The sequence below is a fragment of the Chrysoperla carnea genome, chromosome 3 (genome assembly GCF_905475395.1).
Source record: "Chrysoperla carnea chromosome 3, inChrCarn1.1, whole genome shotgun sequence".
Classification (NCBI taxonomy): Eukaryota; Metazoa; Arthropoda; class Insecta; order Neuroptera; family Chrysopidae; genus Chrysoperla; species Chrysoperla carnea.
In genome coordinates, this window is record NC_058339.1 from 631,144 (window position 1) to 644,513 (window position 13,370).

At 28.4% G+C, this 13,370-nt stretch overlaps 1 protein-coding gene across 2 annotated transcripts in view; it reads left to right on the forward strand.

Moving 5' to 3' along the window:
- LOC123294915 (integrin alpha-PS2) overlaps positions 1–13,370 on the forward strand; it is a 259,591-nt gene that overhangs the window by 145,786 nt on the left and 100,435 nt on the right. For both annotated transcript variants that reach the window (XM_044876108.1, XM_044876109.1), the window contains exon 4: positions 11,953–12,073. In XM_044876108.1, the coding sequence (XP_044732043.1) occupies positions 11,953–12,073 (121 nt within the window). The remainder of the gene's footprint in view (positions 1–11,952; positions 12,074–13,370) is intronic.

The following is a 13,370-nucleotide window of genomic DNA, read 5'->3' on the forward strand; positions in this document are numbered from 1 at the left end:
ATACCTCATCTATGTGGAGTTATGTTAAATAAAAAATTAGTTTTACCTTCCCTAGCACAACATAAACATAGTAATATTAACCAATTTTGTGCCTGAAAATTTATCTGTTCTCATAAAATACACTTTAATAATTAACAAACATTTGCGTAATCAACACTGTTTATACATTGGTATAATTAACTCAGTTACTTGTAGGGTTTCACTTGTTAAAGTCAAACAGTTAATTCAAATAACAACGATAAAAATTTGCAAAAGTTTCATGAGCTTACAATGACTTTAGCTGAAACTCCATGTAAGAAGAATTCACAAGTGAATAGCAAGACCCTCGTGAACTAACCATGGACTTACTCATGTGGCTGTAGTGTTATGTTTCTTTTAAGATTATAACTATCTTACTCACCTCTGATTAAGAATAATAACGATGAAGTGCCTCTCAGTACTGTATATTAAAAGAGATATTGAATGTTTTGTATTATGGTCGGTATTCGACCACAAAACAAAAATGTTTATTTTATTATTATCAATATAAATTTGTAAATTCTTAACTCATAGTATAATAAAAAAAAAACTGCATTACATACAACATGGATTAAAGTTTTATTTAAAAAATAATTTACAAAATCATATATCAATTGAATGCGTTGATATTGTTTAGTGTGACCTATCTTTGTGACCTTACATGATACTGCTTTCACACTAACTGACTAACACTAACACTAACATATGCGATGCGGTTACAATCTATTATGGCCATTGTTTTAACTTTAAGTATTATAATGGTATTATTTAAATTACTACATTTATACAGCACCAACACTCCTAAATTACTTACATTATATTACATTACAAGTATCAACTAACTTAGCTACATAATATGCAAGCTATTTTTGAATAGATTATATTTTTTTAAATATTTTTAATGTTCATGCAAAATTAGCTATCAAGTGTGTAAGCGCAACAACAACAATACCAATACTTTTGAATATTACATACAGAGTGTCATACAAAAGTGTACTTAAATAAACGGGAGCTCTTAGAACGAACGCAACTAACTAATATGCAATTACTACCTACTCTATATATTATATATACAGAGTGTTCTATTTTTGATAGCACAAAATGATATCAGTAATTAAGCTTATCAAGACAAATGGAAAAGCTCTTCACTAAATTTCGATCCGAGGCCTAATTCGGGAGATATGACTACGGGAAAAATAGAAAGATTTGTGCATTCACAGACCAATCAAACTCATTGAAAATAGAAGGTTTCACTTTAGAATAATAGAGGGGATTATCAGAAAACAATAAGAGATTATAAATTGATTTAATTGGGTAGGGAATATTTTATAAACAAGGCGTTATCTAAAGTGTCATTATGCTCCTTGGCAAATTTATACTTTCTAGTTTTGGAATATATTGCTCAAAAATTTTAATCACTCCTTATCGCTTTGCTCGGTGGTGAGACAAGAGGAGAAATATAAAAGCGTACAAAAATTTAAAAGAATATTTTTCAACAAAGTTTAAACATTTCGTAAGTTTGATAATTTTTGTTGAAATAGAAACTTTTCGTACGAGCTTCTTGAATCAGGATATTCTCATTCCAAGTAACTAAAATGTTAAATGAACTTTTATTTATTGTGATGAACTAATAACTACTTTTGTAATATGGTGTTTGTGTATTGTTTATGTTTGTGCATAAATATATAAAAGTTTAAAAAAAAAAAAATGCGCCAGAGCTTAGAAGAAAACAGTTAAAGTGTTCGAATAATATGAAAAAAATTCCTGTGCGATGATTGTTCAAAAGATACAGGATTTTTAATCCAAAAGAGTCAATTTTGTTTGGAAAGCTAATACCTTGGTCCAAACGCTCGAACGAAAATTTTAATTGATCAAGAAAAATAATCAAACTTTCCAGTGACTTTAACAAATGTGTTAATATAATTAAAAATTTTGGTACGCTTCTTAACTTCATATAAAATTTAGGGATAGAATTTCTCACCTCCGTGCAAAGCGGCAAGGGGTGATAAAATTTTTTAAATATGGATTCTAAAACTAGAATGTACAAATTTTCTAATGGGCTTTTAGCGTTCCAAAATCGATGTTTTCTCGCAGAGATACAGCTGTTTGAAATTTAGGTAAAAGTTAGTGTGAAAATTTTGTTCCTGGTCTAAACATGAACATGTGTAGCCACCTTCTGAAAAATTTGTAAATTTACGAACCATTTAAAAAAAAAGAGTATAGAAATAATTCCCATCTTATAAATGCAATTTTTTGTTAGGGATTTCAAAGCAGGGTTTTGTAATAATTCTATAAATTCCTTTGTTTTACTGCTTATGTATGAAAAACACCATAATGTTTGCGTAGATATAATGGAAGCAATATGTATGTAAATACATATATTGATTCAAGAAATAAAAACTTCTATTACACAGTGAAGCTGCGGGCTACATTTGACACTTATCATACAAATTTCCTTTAGAGCTGTATCATACAATTTGTCAAAGAGCTTTCTTGCACATAAAGAAATATGTGTATCCCATACACAAATTCTTTAAGTTTATAATTGTATAATTCTCAAAACCCTAAGAACCAAAATTATATGAAACGCATGTTTTGTTGTCAATTTGATCCACTAGTGGTGCTACCTTCGATTATGTTTCAAACGATACATCATGCACACAGCAAAATGTATAAAATCGTTCAAAATTTTAAGTTTTGTATTTAATTCGATTTTGTACTTTTTTGTGGACACGATTTTTAGAGACTACTCTACATTGTAATAATCATAGTGAACTCGAATTAAATTATTGTAATTAAATAATATATAATAGCCATTAAAAATTAAATATATTGATTGACGTCACAATAAAAGTCAGTAAATACATAAATTTATAATAAATCAATTGAATATGAACTAAACAAAAATTTGTTAATCTATAAATAAAAAGCATTTAATATTGAATTTAAAGGTTGATCGGACATTAAGGCAATGCATGGATAATATTTGAATTTCTGTTATTAATATCTATTTGTATTTTTGTTATATGCTATTAATTGATAACTCATACGTATACTTATGAAGGGTTTTTAAATAAATAATTATTAACAAGTGAAATTTATAAAATTTTAAAAACCCCGACAAATTTTTCGGGTGCGGAACCCTAAAATCGCACTTAAAACATAGCTAAGAACACTCTTCGTTAAATTACCTTTCAAACGAACCTAAAAAAATTAATCAGTTCATTCATTTAGGCGCTACGATGACACACACATAGCGGTCAAACTTATAACGCCCCTTTTTTTATTTCGAGGCTTAAAAATTAGAATTTTAACATAAGTGAAACGGTGTGAAACGTAAGTGTTTAATGAACGCAATTTTCGATAATGTTGCTCCACCTTCTATACATTATAAAGTAAAACTTCTACTACTTCTACTTAATTTAAATTTCCTACATTACGTTTAAATTTGAAAAAAAAGTCCGACAAAGATTTTTGTAATACGAAAACTTTCGCCCGCCAAGTCGGGCAGAGTCAAAAGACAATTTTTTATTATCAGTAATTAATAGATTAATATTTTTAATTTCTGTTTAAAATTAATAGTTTACACTAAAATTGCAGTCAACTGCCCCATCCACCTTAAATGAGCAGTACAATTGTGATCGAAAATAAAATTATTTATAATTATTTTATTACATCACATCTATAACTAATTCTTAAGTAGTTCTATAAGTGAATTATATTATTTATTGTTGTTACTTGGATGATGCCAAACTGTTAGCAAAGCTAAGCTCAGTGCTCACCTCAGAGGGCTCAGACCTTCACCTCAGTCAATACTAAACACTTGTCAATGTAAGTTCCGCATACGTAACCTCACTTTATATGAAATATTATAACGAGTGATGCCTGCGTACGTAGCTACTACTACTATTACTAGGTGTGACGTTTCACCAACTTACGATTTAAAGTGTGCAGTGCATCAGTCACAGTCATCCACCTAGATTCTAGAATCATGCACGAACTGAACTATTCTATCTTTTATAAAAATATTTTTATACAGAATGTGTCAACAGAAAAGACGCAAAAGTAGGTATAATAATTACCTACAAGTTCTCTAGATGTATACCAACTGAACAGAAAAAAAAGTAAGATGACATGGTCGTTGTAAAATGAAATAAATAATTTAACAAATCAAAAACCCCACTGAAATTAAATAATGCACTAAAAAGACCCACACAAGATTGAGAAAGGCCAAATGGAAAAAAACAATTGACTGAGTTTATTGTTGAAATACCATGTATAGACAGTGTTGATGCCGCAATTGTTTTTTTTTTTACATCAAGTAAGTAAAAGATATTCACTCTAAGTTAACCAGACACACATAACTGGTAATCCCATATAATACATACTATAAAATTTGTACCTAATTTGCGCCTTCGCGGGTAATCAGTGATGTTTACGAAAGTTATTTATTTTTTTATAAGGAATATTTTTTATGTTTGAACATTTGCTCTATCTCTAACGGTTTAACAAGTTGGGTCCTTCGGACGGACCCAAGATCCAAGTGACCTATGTTGCTTATTTATCTGCATTTAGTTTAACAGGGGGACCCAACTACAAATTATAAACCAAAAGCAAATTTAGGCTTTCAGCTAGTAATATAGTCTGTTAATCCGAACTACGAGTTTATTTTGTTAATAAATTATTTTATTTATGTTTTTTTATTCTTAATTTTGTTTCGGTTTTTAGTGCTTTATTTAATTTCAGTCGGGTTTTTTTAATTTTTAGTGTCCCGGCACTAAAAAACCCACTTTGTACTATTGTACAATATTAAAATTTTTCGAAAACAATATTAAAACCAATTTATTATTCTTTATTAAATTTAATTTCCTTTATTTTGATGTCCTACTTTATATTTTTGGTTTATTTTTTGCGTTCACTTATTACTATTTTCTCCAAAAATCTGCCATTTCGTCTCTTTTCCAACACCTATCTAAGAACCTTTGTGTTTTAAGACGAATATAACGGCAACTTAATAGAGAAGTAGTAGTAATTTTTTTTGTCACAAATTCATAATAAATGAAAGAATAATTCATCTAAAGTATATTTAAGTATATTTAAGTAATTATATTTTTTTTTATTAAATATTAATAAAAAATAATTGAAGGTGATTTATTTAGTTGAACCAATCAGAAGAACGGTATATTCAGATTTTTCGGCTGCTTTCTCGGAAAATTGTAATATAGTGAAAGAAAGTTGGAGAAGAAACCATTTATCATTCTGAATGTAATTTCTCCGTGCGTTGGCATTACTGACGCGATGTGTTGACGTCACTGGCGTTTGAATAAACTTTGATTTGATTTTCAATAGAAAAATTATATGAACAAACAATTTAAAAAAAATTTTGTTTAATTTTTATTAGTAATTTTTAGTAAACTTCCGAAATAAGATAAAATTAAAAAACATGCTAATTTTCTATTGTCGAAAAATATAACCACTCCTTGACAGTCGGGTAAAAATAATATATAAACAGTTTGAAATCAATTTTAAAAGAGTAAAAATAGCGTTTTTAATTTTATATTTATTTATTCTAAGGCCTTCAGTTATATATGATCCCAATATTTTTCATTACAACACTAATATTAAAGTAGTTGTCTTCTCTGCACCGTGGAAAATTTATTCCATCACATAAAATTACGTCAAATTTTTATGCAGTAATCAATTTTCTTTGAAAAATGGATTGAAATGTAGGAAGAAATATTGAAATTGTTGTAATAATTGAAGTTTGTGAGTATAAGATAATGAATGATTGCAGTTGATTGAACACACTGTATTGTAATATTAAAGTGCCGCTATCTGTTATTATCAAATATAGTAATGATCAAGTTTAGTTTTCTGGATTCTGATTATTATTACCTTATTATAATTGTTTGAGTTGAGTTGACAATGTTCATGTTCAAATAAAGTTGTGATCTTTTATTTTTGGTCTGATTCTACTAAATACGTGCTTTGATATCCATCCATCAATATCATCAATGTGTAAATAAAATAACGTATATAAATATTTTGTTGTCCAGTTCAACATTCCATTGTCGAATATTCTTTCTTCAATACAATATCAGTCGTCTAGGTCAGTCTGTATATCTGTACAGGTCAATAAATCAAATACCTACTTTAATATCGAATTCAAATAACTTGCAGGTATATACAGGCTGTTCTGTTATTGATAGCAGAAAATTATACCAGTAAATTAAACGTTTCAAACAAATGAAAAAGCTGTTTAGCACATTTCGATCTGAGGCCTGATTCGGGAGATGTGACTATGGGAAAAATAGAAAGATTTGTGAATTCACATACCTATCAAATTCATTTAATTAGTAAGCGTACTTTAGAATATAGCGGGAACTATCATGAAACAATAATTGACTGTAAAATGATTTAATTGGGTAGCGAATACTGAAAAAAATATAAAAAAATATTTTGTTGTCTTTATATATACAGAATACAAAAAAAAAAACATATTTATCAAATTATTTCACCAATACAGAGACACTTAGATGTGGGAAATATCAAATTATTTATTAATGTAGGTACGGGGGGGAGGGGGTTCTTAAATTGTGTAATACATAACACATAATGCCTTAAGAAAACACAATAGCTTTGATTGTGTTATCCTAAGATATTATGTGTTGTTATGTATTACACAATTTAATTGTAATGTATAGTTTGTATATCTATATTAATATATAATTTGATAACATCCCACATCTAAGTGTCTCTATATTGGTGAAATAATTTGATTAATATGTATTATTTTTTTGTTTTCTGTATAAATAAAGACAACAAAATACTTTTTTAGTATTCGCTACCCTTTATATTCTAAAGTGATACCTACTAATTAAATGAATTTGATAGGTCTATGAATTCATAAATCTTTCTATTTTTCCCATAGCCACATCTCCCGAATCATGCCTCAGATCGCAATTTGGTAAAGAGCTTTTCCATTTGTCTTGATAAGCTTAATTTACTGGTATAATTTTCTGCTATTAATAACAGAACACCCTGTATACATGTAGTGTAGTGTATGAGTAAATATACCAGGTTACTAAAGCCACTTTTAAATTCTAAATATTATTCATCTTTGAAAAACTTGAATCCCTGAACAAATTTCAAGTTTTTCACGACATTAATGTTAATGGCAAAATAAGCAATGAAACCAAGGTGGGAACAAGTGCTGGGTTGGCAACAGAATGGCCTGCGAATTTCTACCCGAATATTAGAAATCTAATATTTTGGTGAAATTCCAATAATTTCATTTTTTGCTTCAATTTTTTTTATTTTTTTTTTTCTTCGAAGTCACTTTTTTTCTTATCTTCTCTTATCTTATCTTTGTTTCCGCGTAGATGATTTTGGAATTTTAACTTACAAATTTTCATTGGAAAACTGCTTCTTTTTATGACTTTTGCCTTAAGCTATCTTAGTCTCTATCCTTATCTTAGTTTTAAGGGAAAATTTTTGCTTTTCCTTGTTAGAAAAATTTTCGCCGAACAAAACCTGACATATAAACAAAAAGAGTATGATAAATTTAATGAAAAAAATTACCTTTTAACAGCAAATATTTAATTGTCTTCACAGAAACATTAAATACTAATAATTAAAGCACAAACCTTCGTCTTTAATATAAAAAAAACCTTACTGAATTGCACTAACAAATACAGTAAACATAAATTGAATGACACGGTAAATCGAGAGCGACAACAATGATAACATGCATCCGTAAGAGCAGGTAGATTGCGGGTTACAAAACAGAGGGTGAGGTAACTCAAGTGACCTGTTTGTGATGGAATGTTGATCTAACTACCCCAAAAAACAACTTTCAATGCAAAACAAAAGAGTTGAGTTTTCTGAACTTTGTCCGGAAATTTTGTACAAATACTGCATTGTACGTTAGTACTAAAATCAAGCTGATATAAAATAATCTAGCGGTCTTACATATATATATATATATATATGGTGGCCCAAAAAAATGAATATTTTTTTTAGGTCTCCTATGAAAATATGTTTGTTTATGTTTTTTTTTTTTATATATTTTATTATGTTTTAAGAGGCCCCTCCAAAGGACTGCTCAAAAAAATTTTTTTAAAGGGTCACTCCGAATTTTAAAAAAATTACAAAAACGTCAAAAACCGGATTTTTTTTTCAATTTTTTTTCTCATTATTTTATTTTTTTCTATGAGAAAAATTATGAAGATCCTGAAAATTTCAAGTCGAAATTTTAATATTGAAAGGTCGCTCCGATTTTTTCTAAGGTTCCAAGTCGAGTATTTTATATCTTTTCAAGTTACTTTTAAACATGAATATTTACGAATTTTTATTTTTTTTCTTCAAAATTTAATACTACAGAATGAAATTGAAGCACGAGAAACGAAAAAAAAAGTTTAATGAACATTTCTCACTATTGTAATAAATGTAGAAATCTAAATTTTTTTACAATTGCACTACAATAGTGAAAAATGTTCATTAAACTTTTTTTTCGTTTCTCGTGCTTCAATTTGATTCTGTAGTATTAAATATTGAAGAAAAAAATCGAAAGTTCGACGTTTTTGGAATTTTTTTAAATTCGGAGTGACCCTTTAAAAATTTTTTTTTGAACTGTCCTTTGGATTGGGCTCTTAAACATGATAAACTAACATATTTTCATAGGAGACTCAGATATTCATTTTTTTGGGCCACCCTAATATATATGTATATATAATCTCGAAAACGCTTCCAATGATTTTCATGAAAATCAGTATGCATTAGTTTTTTGGAGCGAAAAATCGATCTAGCTAGATTTCGTTTTAAGGAAACGTCGTTTTCTCTCGGAAACTTTAATCTCGGAAACGGGTCCAACGATTTTTATGAAATTTTATTTGCAGAGAGTTTCGAGTACAAAAAATCGATCTAGCGAGGTTTTATTTAAAATGAATAACGATCAAAGCTCGGTCATCTAGGAACTATTTATTGACAGGGATGATTCATTAATGGACGTAGCTTATATAGGGCGAAGAAAATTAGCAGAAAAAATGTAAAGTGTAATAATTGGATCTATATCCATCCATATTTAAATAAAATTTAAAAAGATATAAATAAATAATTGAAGTTGAATGTACCTATTTATTATAAAAAATAAATTAAATATTTCTTAAAAACATATGTATGTGTATGTTCTTAATGTAATGTATAATGTAAGGTACTTAAATTTTCAATATTGCATCCGTTTATTATTTTAATATTTATATAAATGTTCATGTTAATGTTAATAATATTATTGAGGAAGACGTCATACTTATATTAAGTTATTATAATCATATTATTGTTGTTTTATTTTTACATCACACTTACAAGTAAATGATAGCTTCCATAATAAGTACCACTCAAATACAGTTGAAATCCATAATACTGTTAGTACTTAAGTAATTGGTGATTGGGCCTTGGGCTGCTGGTTCAACAGGTTTTATCTGACCAATTGCATGCTATCGCGTATTAAATGGACCTAAAGCCACGTGGTTAGGGAAAATTTTAATTTAATGCCTTATAAATAATGATAAAAAAAATCATTATGGTTAAATAAGCAACTAAAAATAGATAATTTCTTACTTGATAATACCTTTGAAGTCAGACAAAAATGAATCAAGAGCCTTGTTTCATCTCCTATCAACTGCACAACATCAGACAGCTAGAATTTTGACATAATGATACCTTTCAGGTTCTAAAACTTGACTTATACCTACATGTTATGCATACTTCATATTGTGAATGGATACGGATACTAAATATTAATCTAGCCTAAGAAATAAAAATTATTTTTTACGCAATTACAAGACACATAAGATGTTGAAAATAAATCACAGAAGAATCTGCGCATAATATTTATTATATAAATATAAGGAACTAACTTTGTATTTATAAACAAACTATTTATTATATCACAAAGCTTAGTACAAATTCAAAAGAACCGCCCCGGATAGAAATAATTTCAAACTAAAGTCGATTCTTTCAACTTCACTCGTTATCAAGATATTAATGATAATAAGATATTAAATAATAAATAATTACCGCAAAATATCTTTTCTCATTGAATAAAACAATTTTTTCAAAAAAATCTCGGTAAATTTTTAGCCAAAAAAATTTTTCAGTATAGCTTTTAAAAGGAAATTGAATCTATGTTCTTTTGCTTATGCCTATTTCTGCCAAAAAAAGATACAGGCAAAAAAGCAAAACACCACAAAAAATCTCAATTTTGGTTTTTTTTCCTGTTTGTTTCAACTGTTTTTTAAAATACTGATCCGATGGGAAATTTGATTTTCTATACAAAGTTTAATATAAAATTTATCCAAATTTTGCTTTGTTTACAATATATTTGTAAAAAAAACCCTAAGGGGTGCTTTTTCACCTCTATTTTTTATTCTCTAATTTAATAACACTCCGCCGTTTTTCTTCTTTAATAGCCCATTGAACGATGATCTTGCAATTAAAACCCGTGAACATCTTAGTTCATAATCAATAACCCATTGTCCGTCAACACGATAACCAAAAAACGAAAATACATATCGAGTTCAAGTTCGTAATGAGCAACATAGATGAATTCAGTCTTGGGTCCGTACGGACCATCTTGTAAACCGTAAGAGATAGAAGAAAATTTTAAAAGTGCAAGATATTTCTAAGGAATAAAAAAACTTTAATTTGAAACATTTTTTGTAAAGCATCATTGTTTTTTAGTAAGGTGTCCATCTTCTCCAAAAATTAAAAAGATATAGAGTTAAAAATTTTTAGCACCACCCCCACTCCTATTCAACCTATATATTGAATAATTTACGAATAATTGAAATACTCCAACATCATGGTGAGGACTCTATATTTCGTCCATAACAAGTGAAATAAAACCACCACCATTTTGATCCCAGCCACAATTTGGCCTGGAGGCTTCAGTGTAGCAAAAACAGAATAATGGAGTCCCTAGGCCATAATATGGCTGGGATCTTGTAGTGAATAATTTTATTAAAAACCTACTTTTAAGGGATTTTTACCTCGCATGTCGGATTTCGGATTATTTCAATTTTTTTAAATAAAGTCTATTCCGAAAAATTAGACCCGCAAGCCAAAGTCAGTGTCGTATCAAGTAGGAGAGAGGGGAGCTATTCAATTCGTCTTGATTGTGTTTCATGGATCTCTGCCATGGATCTTGAATTATTTCCAGTTTTCAAAAAAATCAAAACTGACCGAAAAAGGTCATTCAAACTAACGGTCGAATTGATCCGGGAGTGGTTATATACGAGAATGATATTCCGTTTATTCAATTTATGTTTAACTTCTCTTGTTTAAGTTTGGTTAGAGGTTATTCTAGATAAAAGGAACCAAATATCCATTTCGATCAGAAAAAAATTTGATAATACTAGGTGAAATTTCATTTTATAGTTCCAAGAAGCTATGCGTAAAGTTTTAGAACTGTGCCCAAAAGTGCGGTGTGAAGGTCCTTTCGTGTATCGACAACACTATACAGTAATGTAGTGTAATTTAGGCTCATCTATAATCAGGCGACATTTTAGTACCTGTTCCAGTTTATGCAATACATTTTGGATAATTACTTCTTTTTTTTTTCATTTACTGTTTTCTCATTTTCTTTTCCACTTACAATATGCGTTTGGATTTTTAACCTATTTTTTAAGAGGAAATAAGAATTGATACATTTGTGGGACTCTTCACTGCCATGAATAAGTTAAAATAACATAAGTTTTAGTAAAATTCGAATGCTAACTATGCTACATTTACTTTCAGTTGTTTTAATATTTCATTTAGAAAGCATAATTGTCGGTTTCAAAACTTTCTTACGGAATTGAAAAACATCAAAATAATAATAGACTGATATCTAAAAGTTTTATAAACCTTTTATATAAATTCTAATTTTTATTTTAGGCATGTGCTCCTCGATATGTTTGGTTTTCAACTTCACTACAACGACGTGATCCTGTTGGAACTTGTTACGTAGCAACTGGCGATTTTGCAACCTATGCTGAGTACTCCCCTTGCCGAACGCGTAAGTAGACATACAAATTTAATTTCTCATTAATTTGCTGTACTTAATATTTACATTCATGTTTGAAACACAAATGGTTGACGCAAAATTCAACGAAGAAAAATAATTTTATTTTTAAAAAAAGTGTAAGAAAAAAGGCCTGTATTAGAATGTGTTCAAAATTACCGGATTTAAAAAAAAAATTTTCGTGAGAAAATCGAAGTCGGTCTTATATAAATTTGTGAAAAACTTCGTACCCTAAGGGTAAGAAAATAGCTGATATGAATGAACTTGTTCACTCACAGATTTTTATGCTGAGTTGTATATTACAAAAACTCACTCAAAAGTGTAAAATAAAATTTTTTTGCAAAAAAGAGAACCGACGAAAAATTTACTAGAAAGTAAAAAATAATTTCAGTTAAAAGTACCAACTCCAATCAATAATTTCCTTTCGAGAAATTACGTTTTGAAATCGACGCAAATGAACTAATTTTTAGTTCAAGTTATAGTTAGCGTCGACTTACCAAACCTAAGGAGTCGGCGGTACTTATTTTTTCCTTTTTTGTACATTTTTCGTGGGTTCTATTTATTGAAAAAAAGTTTTATTTTATAGTTAATAATATAGATTTTTATTCAAACATCATAAAAACTGACAAGCATCTAGATTCGACAAAAAATTCTTTTCCTTGTATTGAAGATATTTAATAATATCGATATTTTGATATTTTATCATCAACACAAAGTTTAAACATTCCCTTTTAAAATACTTTTTGATATTTTTTTATACGTTAAAAAATGAAGAAGCCAAACTTTTTTTTAATATAATGTTAAGTATAGAAAATTTCAAAATTTAAGTAAAAGGTTTCATGGTCTCTCTTGGTCAATTTTGAAGCTAGAAAATCGAATAAAAAACGAAAATGTGCACAATATCTGTGACAAATTTCAAAGTTGTAACATTATTTTTTATGTATATTTAATTTTATTGTAGGTACTGATACTCTTAAGGTATTGCTATACCAAGAAACTGAATATGATCCAAAAAATTTGAAATTACTCACCTTTTTATACGGCTTTTGTGAAAAATTCAAATCGAATCGTTGTACAATTTATGAGAAATTAACTATCAAAGTCAGTGTTTTTACAAAAAAAAGTTCATTTTTATGCACATTTCTTAATTTTTGGTGCGATTAAAAGTGTTTTATGTAAATGGTAAAACATTTTTATAAGCACTTATTTAAGACTTCTTCATATACCACTGTGTAAAGAAGGCTGTTTTTAATAACTAATTTAGCGTAAATCGTACAGAGAATCGACTTGA